This window comes from Diabrotica virgifera, chromosome 6 (genome assembly GCF_917563875.1).
Source record: "Diabrotica virgifera virgifera chromosome 6, PGI_DIABVI_V3a".
Taxonomy (NCBI): Eukaryota; Metazoa; Arthropoda; class Insecta; order Coleoptera; family Chrysomelidae; genus Diabrotica; species Diabrotica virgifera.
The window spans coordinates 14,515,980-14,529,255 of NC_065448.1; the positions used below are offsets into that span (position 1 = coordinate 14,515,980).

At 30.5% G+C, this 13,276-nt stretch overlaps 1 protein-coding gene across 2 annotated transcripts in view; it reads right to left on the reverse strand.

Moving 5' to 3' along the window:
• Positions 1-9,089: 9,089 nt before the first annotated feature.
• Positions 9,090-13,276, reverse strand: part of LOC114325364 (uncharacterized) — a 44,463-nt gene continuing 40,276 nt past the window's right edge. The window contains exons 9-10 of one of the 2 annotated variants that reach the window (XR_007698943.1): positions 9,557-10,246; positions 9,090-9,519 (exon numbers count right to left, since the gene is read on the reverse strand). Coding sequence is in view for 1 of the 2 variants with exons in the window: in XM_050654400.1 (XP_050510357.1) it covers positions 9,801-10,246 (446 nt within the window). In the remaining variant the exon portion in view is untranslated. Of the gene's footprint in view, positions 10,247-13,276 lie in introns of both variants that reach the window. The other variant, XM_050654400.1, reaches the window with a different exon arrangement.

Below are 13,276 nucleotides of genomic sequence, written 5' to 3' on the forward strand. Positions count from 1 at the left end.
TCACCGTAATTAAATTCTGCATAGAGACGTGTTTTTCCCGATTTACTTCGACGAAAATTTTCCCCGGGAAATGCAGGTTTTTCCAACAAAATCTTTAATTTTTATAAGAGGACTACACAATCCGGGAGAAGTAAAGAAAAAAAAAGGTTAGTCATATTATTTGTGAAACTGAGAGATTTGTTATACAGGGTGTCTGCGTAACTTGGGACCATATGAGAAACTTTTTTAATATCAACTTTACGAAAAAAGTCATTCTTTATAAAGTGCTCTGCATAGTCTAAAACCTAAGATGCAATCATCAGATATCAAATTTTGTCAACAGTATACGAGGTATGTAAAAAAAATATGAATTTCGCTCAAGAGCAAACTACCTTTATATTTCAAAATATCAAAAAATTGTATTATGAAAAGTTATTTGTAATTAAAAACCATATTCAAATATGTAATAACAGCCTTCTACTTGAAAAAAAAAAATTCTGAAATTTTTATAAATTACCGATTCCGAACATCATTTTTATTTATTAGACATGTAATAACTCTTTTATTAATAATTTTAGGAAAACAAGTTATTCCTTATAAAAATCTCTGCAAGCACTAAACCTCAAGATGCAACCATGAGTTATCCAAGTTTATGAATTTTATACGAGGTGTGTCAAATAATATGAATTTAGCAATTCTTTGTAAATTCATATTATTTGACACACCTCGTATAAAATTAACAAACTTGGATAACTGATTACTGCATCTTGAGGTTTAGACCATGCACAAATTTTTATGAAGAATAACTTTTTTCCTAAAATTATTAATAAAAGAGTTATTACATGTCTAATAAATAAAAATGATGTTCGGAATCGGTAATTTAGGAAAATTTCAGAAATTTTTTTTCAAGCAGAAGGCTGTTATTGCATGTTTGAATATGGTTTTTAATTACAAATAACTTTTCATAATAAAATTTTTTGACATTTTGAAATATAAAGGTAGTTTGATCTTGAGCGAAAATCATATTTTTTGACATACCTCGTATACTGTTGACAAAATTTGATATCTGATGATTGCATCTTAGGTTTTAGACTATGCAGAGCACTTTATAAAGAATGACTTTTTTTCGTAAAGTTGATATTAAAAAAGTTTCCCATATGGTCCCAAGTTGCGCAGACACCCTGTATATCACATACCAGGGACCCGGACCGAAATGAAATAAAAGTTTCCTCCGGTTCCGGTTCTAGTAAAATTCAAAATTTTAGGTCCGGTCCGGTTCCGGTTTTGTTAAAATATTTCGATTCGGTTCTGACCAATTTTTTCGGCCCAAACGGTTTTTTTCGGTTCCTTCAAATTTTTCAATTTCACAGTCTGATAAAAAAGTAAATATATGGTGTAATTTCTCTATACAAATTTTTTTTATGTAAGATATAGTAGGGGAGGAAAGTATGCTAAATTTGCAGTTACTCGAGCGATATGGGGACCTATTGGGTTGTGAAGATTAGGTCCTAAAACCAAAAAAAGTTAAGTAAAGTTTCCTATTTAAGTGTGGACTTTCCATTTTTTAATTTAGTTTTCCATTTCCAACAATCGTTTTTCCGATTATAGCGCCATCTATCCATAATTCGAAAAAATATCTCGAATAAAGGTTACTAATTTTTATGTAAGAAATCCAAATCTGCAATAAAAATGGAGACTTCTATTTAAGATTTTAAAGTAACCCCCACCCCACCTCCGTAGGGGGTCGTGTTTGGTGTCAAAATATTGAATACGTCTATTTTGCACTTTTTAGATATGATGTTCATTTCGCGGGATTCCTATTTAAAATGTATCCCCCACTCCTCTCCGTGGGGGGTCGTGTTTGGTATCATTCGATACATTTTTGAAAAATATTGAACACGTAATTTTTAGTGTTTCGATCTCATGTTTATTTCTCGTAATATTCGCTTTTTTTCTTGTGAAGCTTTGTGACTCACCCATTTCCTTACGCCCCGCTCAAACCGTCAGATTTTTTAAATATACACTGTTCTGCATGTACATATTACTTAACTTACCTTATCTTAATCTGACAATTTCGAGTTATTCTCAGGGTAGATTTTTTTTTCGGGTCCCCTTAACGAACTCCCCTGTATTAAGATCCAATATATGGTAGGGGTACATTTACAGAGTAGGTATAATATTTCTCCCCATGTGATTTTCTGACGCGCTCGAGTAACTGCAAAAATCCCCGCTTGGGCTCCCCTACCAATATGGCTCAATTCATTTATATCTCTGTATGACATTACATAATGTAATAATTGTTGACATTATTAAACTAACATTAAAGATTATTAAATTAACCTCTAAATTTATTAATCCTGATAATTTGATATATTATGTACATATGGAAAAAGAAGAAGAAGTATAATGGAAAAATGTGGTGATCAACTTGGATAGTCCATAGCGGCCATCTGCAGCTTTTGAACTGAATAGAGAGCTGTGGAAGAGTTTGCTATGGAACTGTAAGGACCTCGCATTGGCTTCTTTATGTATGAATAGAAAACAAAAAAGTCGTGACTGGCTAATTGACACCCAAGTCTATGCCACAAAAAAAAGACATTAAAATTATATTTTCCCATCAAAACCAACTCCAAAGATTTATCACCGATTATCAATAATTAGTGACCACTATGATCAGGTGCAACAGTTAACAATGGATAGATTAATTTTATTATTTTAGAATTTGCTAAAACGGCATCATTTTAGTTAAATAAAATGTTTGACAATATTCTGAAATACAAAAAATTTTATTTTCCTCAACAACTTCAGAAGCATTTGTTGACCAGAATTAAAAGAAGAAATTATTATAACATAGTTTTTTTATGGTTTTTGAGTTGATTTTAAAAATAATAAAACATCTTGAAATGTATATTTTATTTATTAACAAAAGTAGAAAACACTACAAAATTATTTGCATTAACTTATAACAAAAACAAAAATAACAATATTGTAAGCAACAAAACCGATAAAACCGTTTAAAAAATTAAGTATTACGGTTCGGTTCCAAAAATTATATTTAATATCAAATAAGGGTTCAGTTTCGGTTCTGGTCCACTAAAATATATCGGTTTCGGTTCGGTTTTCTGTTTTTAGCGGTACGGTCCGGGTCCCTGTCACATACCATATTTGTTTATTTTTTATTGAACAGTTCTACAGCCAGTGGCGTAGCTGAAGATTGGGGGGCCTCCCCGCGACAATTTTTGTGGGCCCCCATATTATAAACATAACGACAACTAATAACAGTATAATTACTAAAATATGTATACATGACAATATTTGGCATTTCTTTAATAAGTCTTCATCAGTTAGTGTTCATAGATTTTTTGGGAATAGACATAAAAACCTATTATACATGTATTTTAATCCGACAAACCTATTATTAGTAAGTTGTTGCAATATTATATCTAAATTTACATTCAAAACATTAACTTCAAAACTTTTTTGTTACAATAAGTTATTTTTTGTCGCAGTTAAGCTCATCGTAACATTTTTTATAGGTTTTATCCGTTTATTTTTAAATTCCGGTATAACGCCCCACTATTCTGCTATTCCTCCTGCTTTTGCTAAAGTTTCGGAAAACGAATTTCTCATTTCTCGATGATTATCACTAGTTTTTCCAAAAAGTTGAAGGGCGACCTTTAACTTTGCCGTTTCAGATTGCAAAAGTTTTGATGTTAGATTAATAAAGTTAAGTATCTTAGATTGAATAGTAATGTTAACTACAAATTAAAAATTATTCATATGCTCTAATAATGCATTAGCTTCTAATTTTTCATCGTTTTTTAAATAGCAATGAAATATTCGTTAAAGATTTATTACTTGTCGGAAAGCTCGACGCAAAGCCATAACAGCATCATGTCTGGATGAGCACAGGGTTTCACATAACCTTTTAAGTGTTGGCAAACGCGATGAATCCAAAGTCATAATAGTACATAGTACATCCCACCTTTTAATACTTGCACTAAAAAACATAATCTTTTAATTATATATCCTAAAAAACTCCTGTACACCAGCAACGGCATCATTCAACACTAGGTTCAGATTATGGGATGCACAATGATCTTATTGAAAGCTGTTTTTCAATGTCAGAAGCTTGCCCCATCATACCCCTTTCCTCTGCAGTTGTGTACGGAAAGGTGCTTTGATTGTATAAATTTTAGAATTTCATTCAATTTCAAAGACCTTCTGCACTTTGGTCTAATATGCGAATAAATCTCAAAAAACTTTCAACAACTTCTGCTTTGGAAGGTAAATTATTTTCATCGCAAGTTGTTTTTACATATCATATCGCAAGTTATTTTTACAGCTTACTAAGCTGATCGTGTTTTGAAATATCTTGAGTAGTATCAAGAATTATTGAATAAAAACAACTTTTTTAACTCAATTAAGTAATGAATCTGTTTTCAGTTTCTTGAGCTAGCAAATTTATAACTTCGTTTTGTATTTGGAGGCTCAAGTAATTTGTTTTTAAGTTATTGTTCTTATCGATTAATTTAGCTAAAACAGGATTATATTTAGCTAGTAAACGAACCACCGTCAAAAAATTGCCTTTTTGGGATTCACTTTCATCTAAACTACCAACATGTCCACGAAATGCTAAGCTGCACCCGGCAACAGTAAGAATTACTTCAATTACCCGCTTCATTACTTCCTTCCAAATTCCCTATTTTGATGCTTATTAGGAAAATATGTTTTGGTCCCCAATTTAAAGAAAGTAGAAGTATTAAGCTTGATGGCTTTAAGGGGCCCCTCCTTACGTCGGGGCCCCCCGCCTTGCGGGCCTGTCAGCTACGCCACTGTCTACAGCATAATTTAGTCATTCGTAAATTCAAAGAAGAAATAAGTAATCTGTTCAAAAGGTGAAAAGTAAATTTTGTTTTTTTATTAGTAAGAATTATCTAACGAATTATTTAAGAACATTTTGTTAAAAAAAGGAGATAGCAGAATTAAAGATTAATTTATTAGATTAGAAATAGTTGCAACAAAATTGAGTTTTAGCATACATTTAAATCTTATATTTATGGTATATTGGATAAATAAATAATATTTATAGAATTTATATGACATTGAGTATATTTATTTTCCCTGTTCTGTCCTGGATGAAGTAAGCAACTAGAAATACTAGAAGCCACAAACTAAAGGTAATACATTAATATAATTTAGCCCTGAGAATAAATTTTATTGGAAAGTTTTATTTAATTTTGGTTTGGTTTCCATAAGTATTAATTAAAATAATTAATCAACATAAGAATATGCTGATCAATCTCATATCAGAGAGAAAATACAGAGCATAACAATACATACATTTGTTTTGTAATTCCATTTTCAATTTACCCTACATTTCTCGTACACTATTATTGATAAGGTAGAATTGTCACTATTTTGGGTCGCGCCCACTGTCTATTGTCGTTTTTGAAGTTATACTTCTTTAGGCGCGATATGACGGTGGATTTTAATATGATTAAAATCTTCAATCTGGGCGCAGTCGCATTATAACTTTGTTCTGATTGGATGTTCAAATGACATGTCAAAAATTATTCAATATGGCGGCTGTGGTTTGATTATTTATGGTTGTTGCGTTTTGAAATTTGTGGGAAAAGAAACAACAAACAAAAGTTAGTTAATAGTTATACTGCCTTTTTAAATAGTTTTCATATATATTTTTGGACAAGGAAAACTCATTCTAATTTGGTAAGTAGTTATTATTATAATCATATTGTAATTATACATTTGGATTAGGTTGGAATAAATTTATTTTCTCAAGAATGGGGATTTTAGAGAGAAATCCGAAGTTAGGTCCGATTTTTATATTATGATTTTTTGGCGTAGATGTATTTATCTAGTAGGTATGTAATGCTTTGATTTACATGCTTAATTTGATTACCAACAAAAGTTCTACCAATCTTCATCTAATATATTGTTTTCTTACTGTTTTGTTATATTTTAATATTTTCTTCCACAAAAATCAAACTACAAAATTTGATTAAATTCAGAATAACTGTCAAACAGTAAAACGTTCAGTTGCCCTATTTTTCCACATGACAAATAATGTGTAATTGGATGAGTGAGTCTAGGCTTCGATTACGAATCAAAGCGTCCCCAAATTCGCGGGTTCGAATCCCGATGCAAGTTTTTATTTTTTTATGCATTTTATAATTGTAAGTATATTTGTTATATATTTTTTTTTCAGAAAATGCGTATTTAAAATTTTTGCCAACAATTATTATCGTTCAGCAATCATTTTTTCTTTGTGGCATTTTTCAATGTGTTTGTGTGCGTTTTATTCTTTTATTTTTTTAAATTTTTGGTATTGTCTTAATAAAATTTTTTGGAAAGTAGTAAGTATTAAAATGAGTTTAATATTTAAATAAAATATAAACAAACTGTTTAAAGTACATTATATCAATTTCGTTAAAATCACATAATATGTAATAGAAGTATAACTTCTTACGTGCGTACAAAGTACACACACATTCTTTTTTCAATAATTGGATATCTAGTTTGTCTTGAGGTTTTTGTTTCTTTATTAGTAGGCTATTGATTATGTACTATAGAAAGGAACTACAACGTTAACGGGGTTTTATTATTTCATATGGTCAATTAATCTCTATATATGAAAAAACCGCGGAGTCCTACCATTTAAAGGGGTGCGTTTTTGAGAAATGGGTGAATTAGTCCCTGGGCACAGGTTACATTAGGGTGAGTTCTATGCACTTTTGGTACAAACACGTCTACATAAAAATTGTTCCTAGTTAAATTTCCTATCTAAATATAACTTTTTAAAGTCAAAGATACTTTTTTTTACAAAAATATATTCAAAAGAAAAAGCACAAAGAAACCCAAAAGAAATAAATTTTGTTTTTTGTCCCATAACTTTTGTCCACGGGGATATAGATATAGACATGGCTTCACATAAAAAAAACTTACATATTTTCTCTTTAAAATGATGTTTGGAAGAGGTCATTAGGATTTATAGTTTTCGAAATATGATTTTTCAAAGTTCGCCACTCACAGCAATTTTTCTTGTTATTTCGCAAATATTGTTCTGTAACTTTTTTCTACGTAACTTTAGGCATATGCAATGGTACATGCAAGAGGAATAGAAATCAATTACCTTTAAAATGTTCTACTGTATAATGTTGTACGACTTCTTTTAAAGAGGTTATCTTTTTCAAGATTTTATACTTTTAACGAGTTTTTATATTTTTTACGATTATTTTTTAAATTTCCTATTATAACTTTTTTTTCTACATTTAGGTATATATTATATAATAAAAAAGAAAGCTTATTCTGTTTACTTTAAAATGGTGAATTATAAAAAACTCTAGGATTATTTTTGAATAATATATGCTTTTTCAAAATGTAATAAGTACTTGCAACGATTTTTGATTTTAGGATTATTTTTTAAATTTCTCATTATAACTTTTTTATGTGAGTGTGTGTTATGATTGAATCTTATTTTTTATAGGTAATACTTTGGATCCACTTGACTCGGCCGGGCAAACTTTAAAATATGGATTAATTCCAATATTTACTGTCAAAGCTCCTGCACCACAAGCTTTGCTTGAAAAAATAGCATGTAAATGTACCAAAGGAAGTACAAAAAACTGCGGTTGTAGGAAGATACGAATTAGCTGTTCAATCTTCTGCAAAGGGTGCAATGTGCATAGGTACTAATTGTGGGAACTCTAAGATACCTGAGGTGTCAGAAAAAGATATTGAAGCTAATGCTAACAAAGAGACGGACTTTAATTTTGAAATTTTTTTAAATGTCAACGTTTAAATAATTTTAACTAAAGTGATGTTTTCTAAGACTAATGTTTATGTAATTTTTGTAAAAGAAATAATTTTAAATAATACAGGTAAAAAAATATCAAAGAATCACATTATTTAAATATAGATGATACACCATTTTAAAGAACAGAAAGTAAGCCCCCTTTATTGGGCAATATATAGTATATTCATGTACAAGAAAAAGAAAGTTATAATGAGAAATTTAAAAAATAATCCTAAAATCAAAAATCGTTGCAAGTAATTATTACATTTTGAAGAATAATAATATATCTTATTCAAAAACAATCCTAGAATTTTTGTAATACACCATTTTAAAGTAAACAATATAAACTTTTTTTATTATATGATATAATATATACCTAAATGTAGAAGAAAAAAAGTTACAATGAGAAATTTCAAAATTAATCGTAAAAAATATTTTTTTATATTATATAATAATATTATTTTATTTTTTATTATATTATAAAAAATCGTTAAAAGTAAAAAATCTTGAAAAACCATAATCTCTTTAAAAAAAGTCATACAACGTTATACAGTAGACCATTTTAAAGGTAATTGATTTCTATTCCTATTACGTGTACCATTGCATATACCTAAAGTTACGTAGAAAAAAGTTACAGAACAATATTTGCGAAATAACAAGGAAAATTGTCCAAAATTGCTGTTAGTGGCGAACTTTGAAAAATCATATTTCGAAAACTATAAATCCTAATTACCCCTACTAAACAACATTTTAAAGAAGAAATATGTAGGTTCTTTTTCTGTAAAGCAATGTCTATACCTATATCCTCGTGGACAGAAGTTATGGGACAAACAACAACATTTCTCTCTTTGGGTTTCTTTGTGCTTTTTCTTTTGAATATGTTTTTGTAAAAAAAGTATCATTGACTTTAAATAGTGATATTTAGATAGGAAATTTATTCAGGAACAATTTTTTTTGTAGACATGTTTGTACCAAAAGTGCATAGAACTCACCCTAATATAACTTGTGCCCAGGGACTAATTCACCCATTTCTCAAAAACGCACCCCTTTAAATGGTAGCACTCCGCGGTTTTTTCATATATAGATGTCCATTGACCACATGAAATAATAAAACCCCGTTAACGTTGTAATTCCTTTTAGCTATCTTATTTTGAATATAATCAATAGCCTATAGTTTAATTTTTTCACTATTATTTGTTCATTACTATGAATAAGTCTGTTGTAAATAATGTTGTAATATACAACCGAAAAAGTGACTTATCTGGTGTTCTTAAACCAAAGAAAAACAAACAACAGGAAGAACATACATTTATTCATTTAACATCATTTTGGTCAACAAAATTATGCTCTCTACAGAGCTCGTTTAAAATTAAAGAATGCGATACATTTTAATAAAATATTAACTCCCAATATTGTTCTTTTCATGAGCATTTTTCAGTGCGTCACAAATGATAGAAAAAAGGTAAGTCCGTGATAATACACATTTATAACATTTATTCTAACATGACATTTTAGTTAAATCTGACAGTTGTCACATTTTATTTGCAATTTGGCATAAAACAAATCAAGTGTGTTTATTGCATTTATAAAATGATACTTTCTTTGATTTGTATAGTCTTATAAATTGTACAGATTATATTCGTAGATATATTATATAATTCGTAAATAACTTTTTTTCGATTATAGCGCCATCTACCGACAACTAGAATAAATGTTATACATGTCTCTAATCACAAAAGTGCCTTTTTTTCTGTCACATACGTTAGAAAGAAATCGAAAAACTGTGACGCACTGAAAGATGCTCATGAGAAAAAGAATACCTATATCTATATATACACAAAAATGACATGGTATTTATTCATCATTATCAATTCAACTCATGATAACTTCAGGCATATTCGCCAATATTCGAAATCCCTCCAAGTACGTTTTTTCCCATTTTTATTAAAAATATAAGTATCTGTATTAATTACATATAAATAATATAATGCATAAATAACTTAATTCACTTTTGCCTTTTGCTCTTTGGAGCTGTTGGTTCTGTTTCTTTATTTTTTGTCCTTCCTCTAGCTTTCGGTGCTCGTTTTTCTGCAGATTTAATGTCTTCTGAAGTTGAAGGTTTATTTTCGGTGGACTCCTTACTTTTGGATGATTTACTATATCCACTTGCTATACTCGACTTCTTCGTGGTCTTGCCGGCAGTGGTTCTAGTAGTTCTTCTTATTTTTTCCGGACTGTTTTTAACTTCTTCGGCATCTTTTTGTACTTTATTATCTTTAGGTAAATAATCGTTATCTTTTGAGGATTTTGAGGAAGTTTTTGTACTGCTGGTCTTTGTTTTCGTTTCTTTATTCGATGACTTCGTATCCGATTTGGTTTCTGGAATTGGTGAAGGTACTTTTGACCTTTTAGATTGCGACTTTTTTGTTGGTAATTCGATTTCTGAGATACCTAGAATATCATAATGAATATTTAAATAATAGACTTGGAGATGGCAGAAATCTCGACAAAATTTCAAAGAGTGAACAACCTACGCAGTGTCATCTAGTGGTGGTGAGAGAAAACACAGGCATTTGTGTCTGAAAGACAAAGTTCTTTTAAAATATTTTAGCGATTGCTACAAACAGACTGTGGCGCTACGTAGATTGTCCACTTTGTCTTGGTGCCTTTGATTTCTAACACTTTCTGAAAATATTTTATATCGGATTGTAGAATCGTTAGGAAATTCAAAGGGAACTAAATTGTTGAATTCCTGTTTCGCTAATTATTTTACATCAAAAGTCATGAGGAACTATTTGTAGAGGACTGAAATCGTATTGAAAATAAATGTTAAAATTATTGTTCTATGAATTAAACACATTCCAAAATCTTGCAAAAATATAATAAAGTACCCCGCACAAACCTTATGGAAATTAGGTCCCAGTGGATTTCGTTCATACTTTGGGAAAATACTCTTTGAATCATCCTGATAAAAAGTTCTCATGGGCACAACTCAATCGTATGAAGGATTTTCAAGATGTAGAGGCGCAAACTCGGAATATTTAAGATTTACTGGGTATTCCAATTCCCTGAGTTACTGGTTATCAGGCCACATGTAGAAGTTTGGATCAAGGAAAAGTAGTAGTAGGCTAGGATTTTCTCCTGGCTATCCAGTGGCGACCTTTACTTTGACCTTGACCTTCAACGGACGTCATCTTCTAGAGTTTCGAGGGTTTTCGACATTAAATTGATATGAACAGATTACTCATGGGTTTTTGGGATCGCTAAACACGAATATGCCATCAGAATTGACCTCAGGAGGACGTGGTGGCCAGGGCCACTGCAAGGGACGTCATCTTCTAGAGTTTCGATGGTTTTCGGCATTTAATTGATGCAAATGAATTACTAGAGGTTATTTTAAGGTCACTAAACACGAATATGCCACCAGAACCGACTCCCGGAGCACCTGGTTACCAAGGTCAATGAAAGGGGCTCCAGGAGTTTGGAGGGTCTTTGGTACTACATTAATGAAAACGGATTAGTTATAGGTTTTTGGGGTTGCTGAACACGAATATGTGATCAGCACAGACACAGGAACACCTGGTGCCTAAGACAGGTTATCTTCTGGAGTTTCGGAGGAATCAAATACATTACTCTTAGGTTTTTAACTCCAGAAGATAACCTGTCTTGGGTACCAGGTGCTCCTGTGTCTGTGCTGGATCACGTTTTCGTGTTCAGCAACCCCAAAAACCTATAACTAATCCGTTTAAAATAATGTAGTACCAAAGACCCTCGAAACTTCAGGAGCCCCTTTCATTGACCTTGGTAACCAGGTGCTCCTGGAGTCGGTTCTGGTGGCATATTCGTGTTTAGCGACCTTAAAAAACCCTCCAATAATTCATTTGCATCAATCAAATGCCGAAAACCATTGAAACTCTAGAAGGTGACGTCCCTTGCAGTGGCCGTGGCCACCACGTCCTCCAGAGGTGAATTCTGATGGCATATTCATGTTTAGCGATCCCAAAAACTCATGAGTAATCTGTTTATATCAATTTAATGCCGAAAACCCTCGAAACTCTAGAAGATGACGTCCGTTGAAGGTCAAGGTCAAAGTAAAGGTCGCCATTGGATAGCCAGGAAAAAATCCTAGCCTACTAGTACTTTTCCTTGATCCAAACTTCTACATGTTGCCAGATAACCAGTAACTTAGGGAATTGGAATACCCAGTAAGGAATAGAAATCAGAACAAAAAGAGAATTAGAAGAAATATTAAATAGAAAATGGCAAAACGAATGGGATAATTCCCCTAAAGCAAGACGTCTCTATAATTTTATTCCAAATTTAAATAATATACCAAATTATTTTAACCCAAAAAAAGGATTAATCCATTTTCTTACAGGGCACGGTCCGTACCCTACATACCTACATAGATTTAACTTAAAAGACAATCAATATTGTGAATGTGGAGAAATAGGCACACCAGAACACATAGTATTTATTTGCGAAAGACAAACAAATACACAAGAACTACAAAGAATGAGAAGAGACCTTCTCATTCTAAATATAGAAACTATAATACAAAATGAAGAATTATTTAATACACTAAATAATTTAGCGGACATAATATCAAAGAAACAATTAGAATTATATAATATTAGACGAAGAAGAAATCAAGTAAATAATATCCAACCTCTATGAATTTGAATAAGAAATTATACAAAAAAAATTAAAACTACATATAAAAATATAAAATAAAATATTGGAATAATTAAATAAATATTTATATAATAAATAATTAAAAATTAATATCAAATATAAAATAAAATAAAATAAATCAAAAATAAAAAAAAATATTAATCAAACAAAAAAAAAATAAACTAAAAACCTGAAATTTTAAAACTCAATGGTCTGAGGCTCACCGAAATACCATTGAGAATATCATAAAGTCGATTAGACCTGCACTTAAAATTATTCGTGACTATTTTTAAATGAATAGTGCCTGGCATTTCTCATCTAAGAATGAGAAATGGGAGCACTTTTATAAAAATTATATGTTAAAAAAAAAGTAATAATTTATCTTTTGTTTATTAGTTTTTGTTTAGTTGTTATTATTTGTTCATTAGAATTGTTTATTAGAATTGTTTACAATTTGTAGTTTTCATAATTAGTAGTAGATTAGGGCTATATTGTTAATTAGTCAAATAGAAAAAATTCTTAAAGTAATAATATTGTAATAAACTACTGTAATCCCATCAGGAAACGACCTGGTTAGTCACAAGAGGCCAGGTCAATTGTATAATACTATAAATAAATAAATAAATAAATAAATAAATAAATAAATAAATAAATAATACCCAGTAAATCTTATAATTTTCCGAGTTTGTGCCTCTATATCTTGAAAATCCTTCATACGATTGAGTTGTGTCCATGAGAACTTTTTATCAGGATGCTTCAAAGAGTATTTTCCCAAAGTATGAACGAAACCCACTGGGACCTAATTTC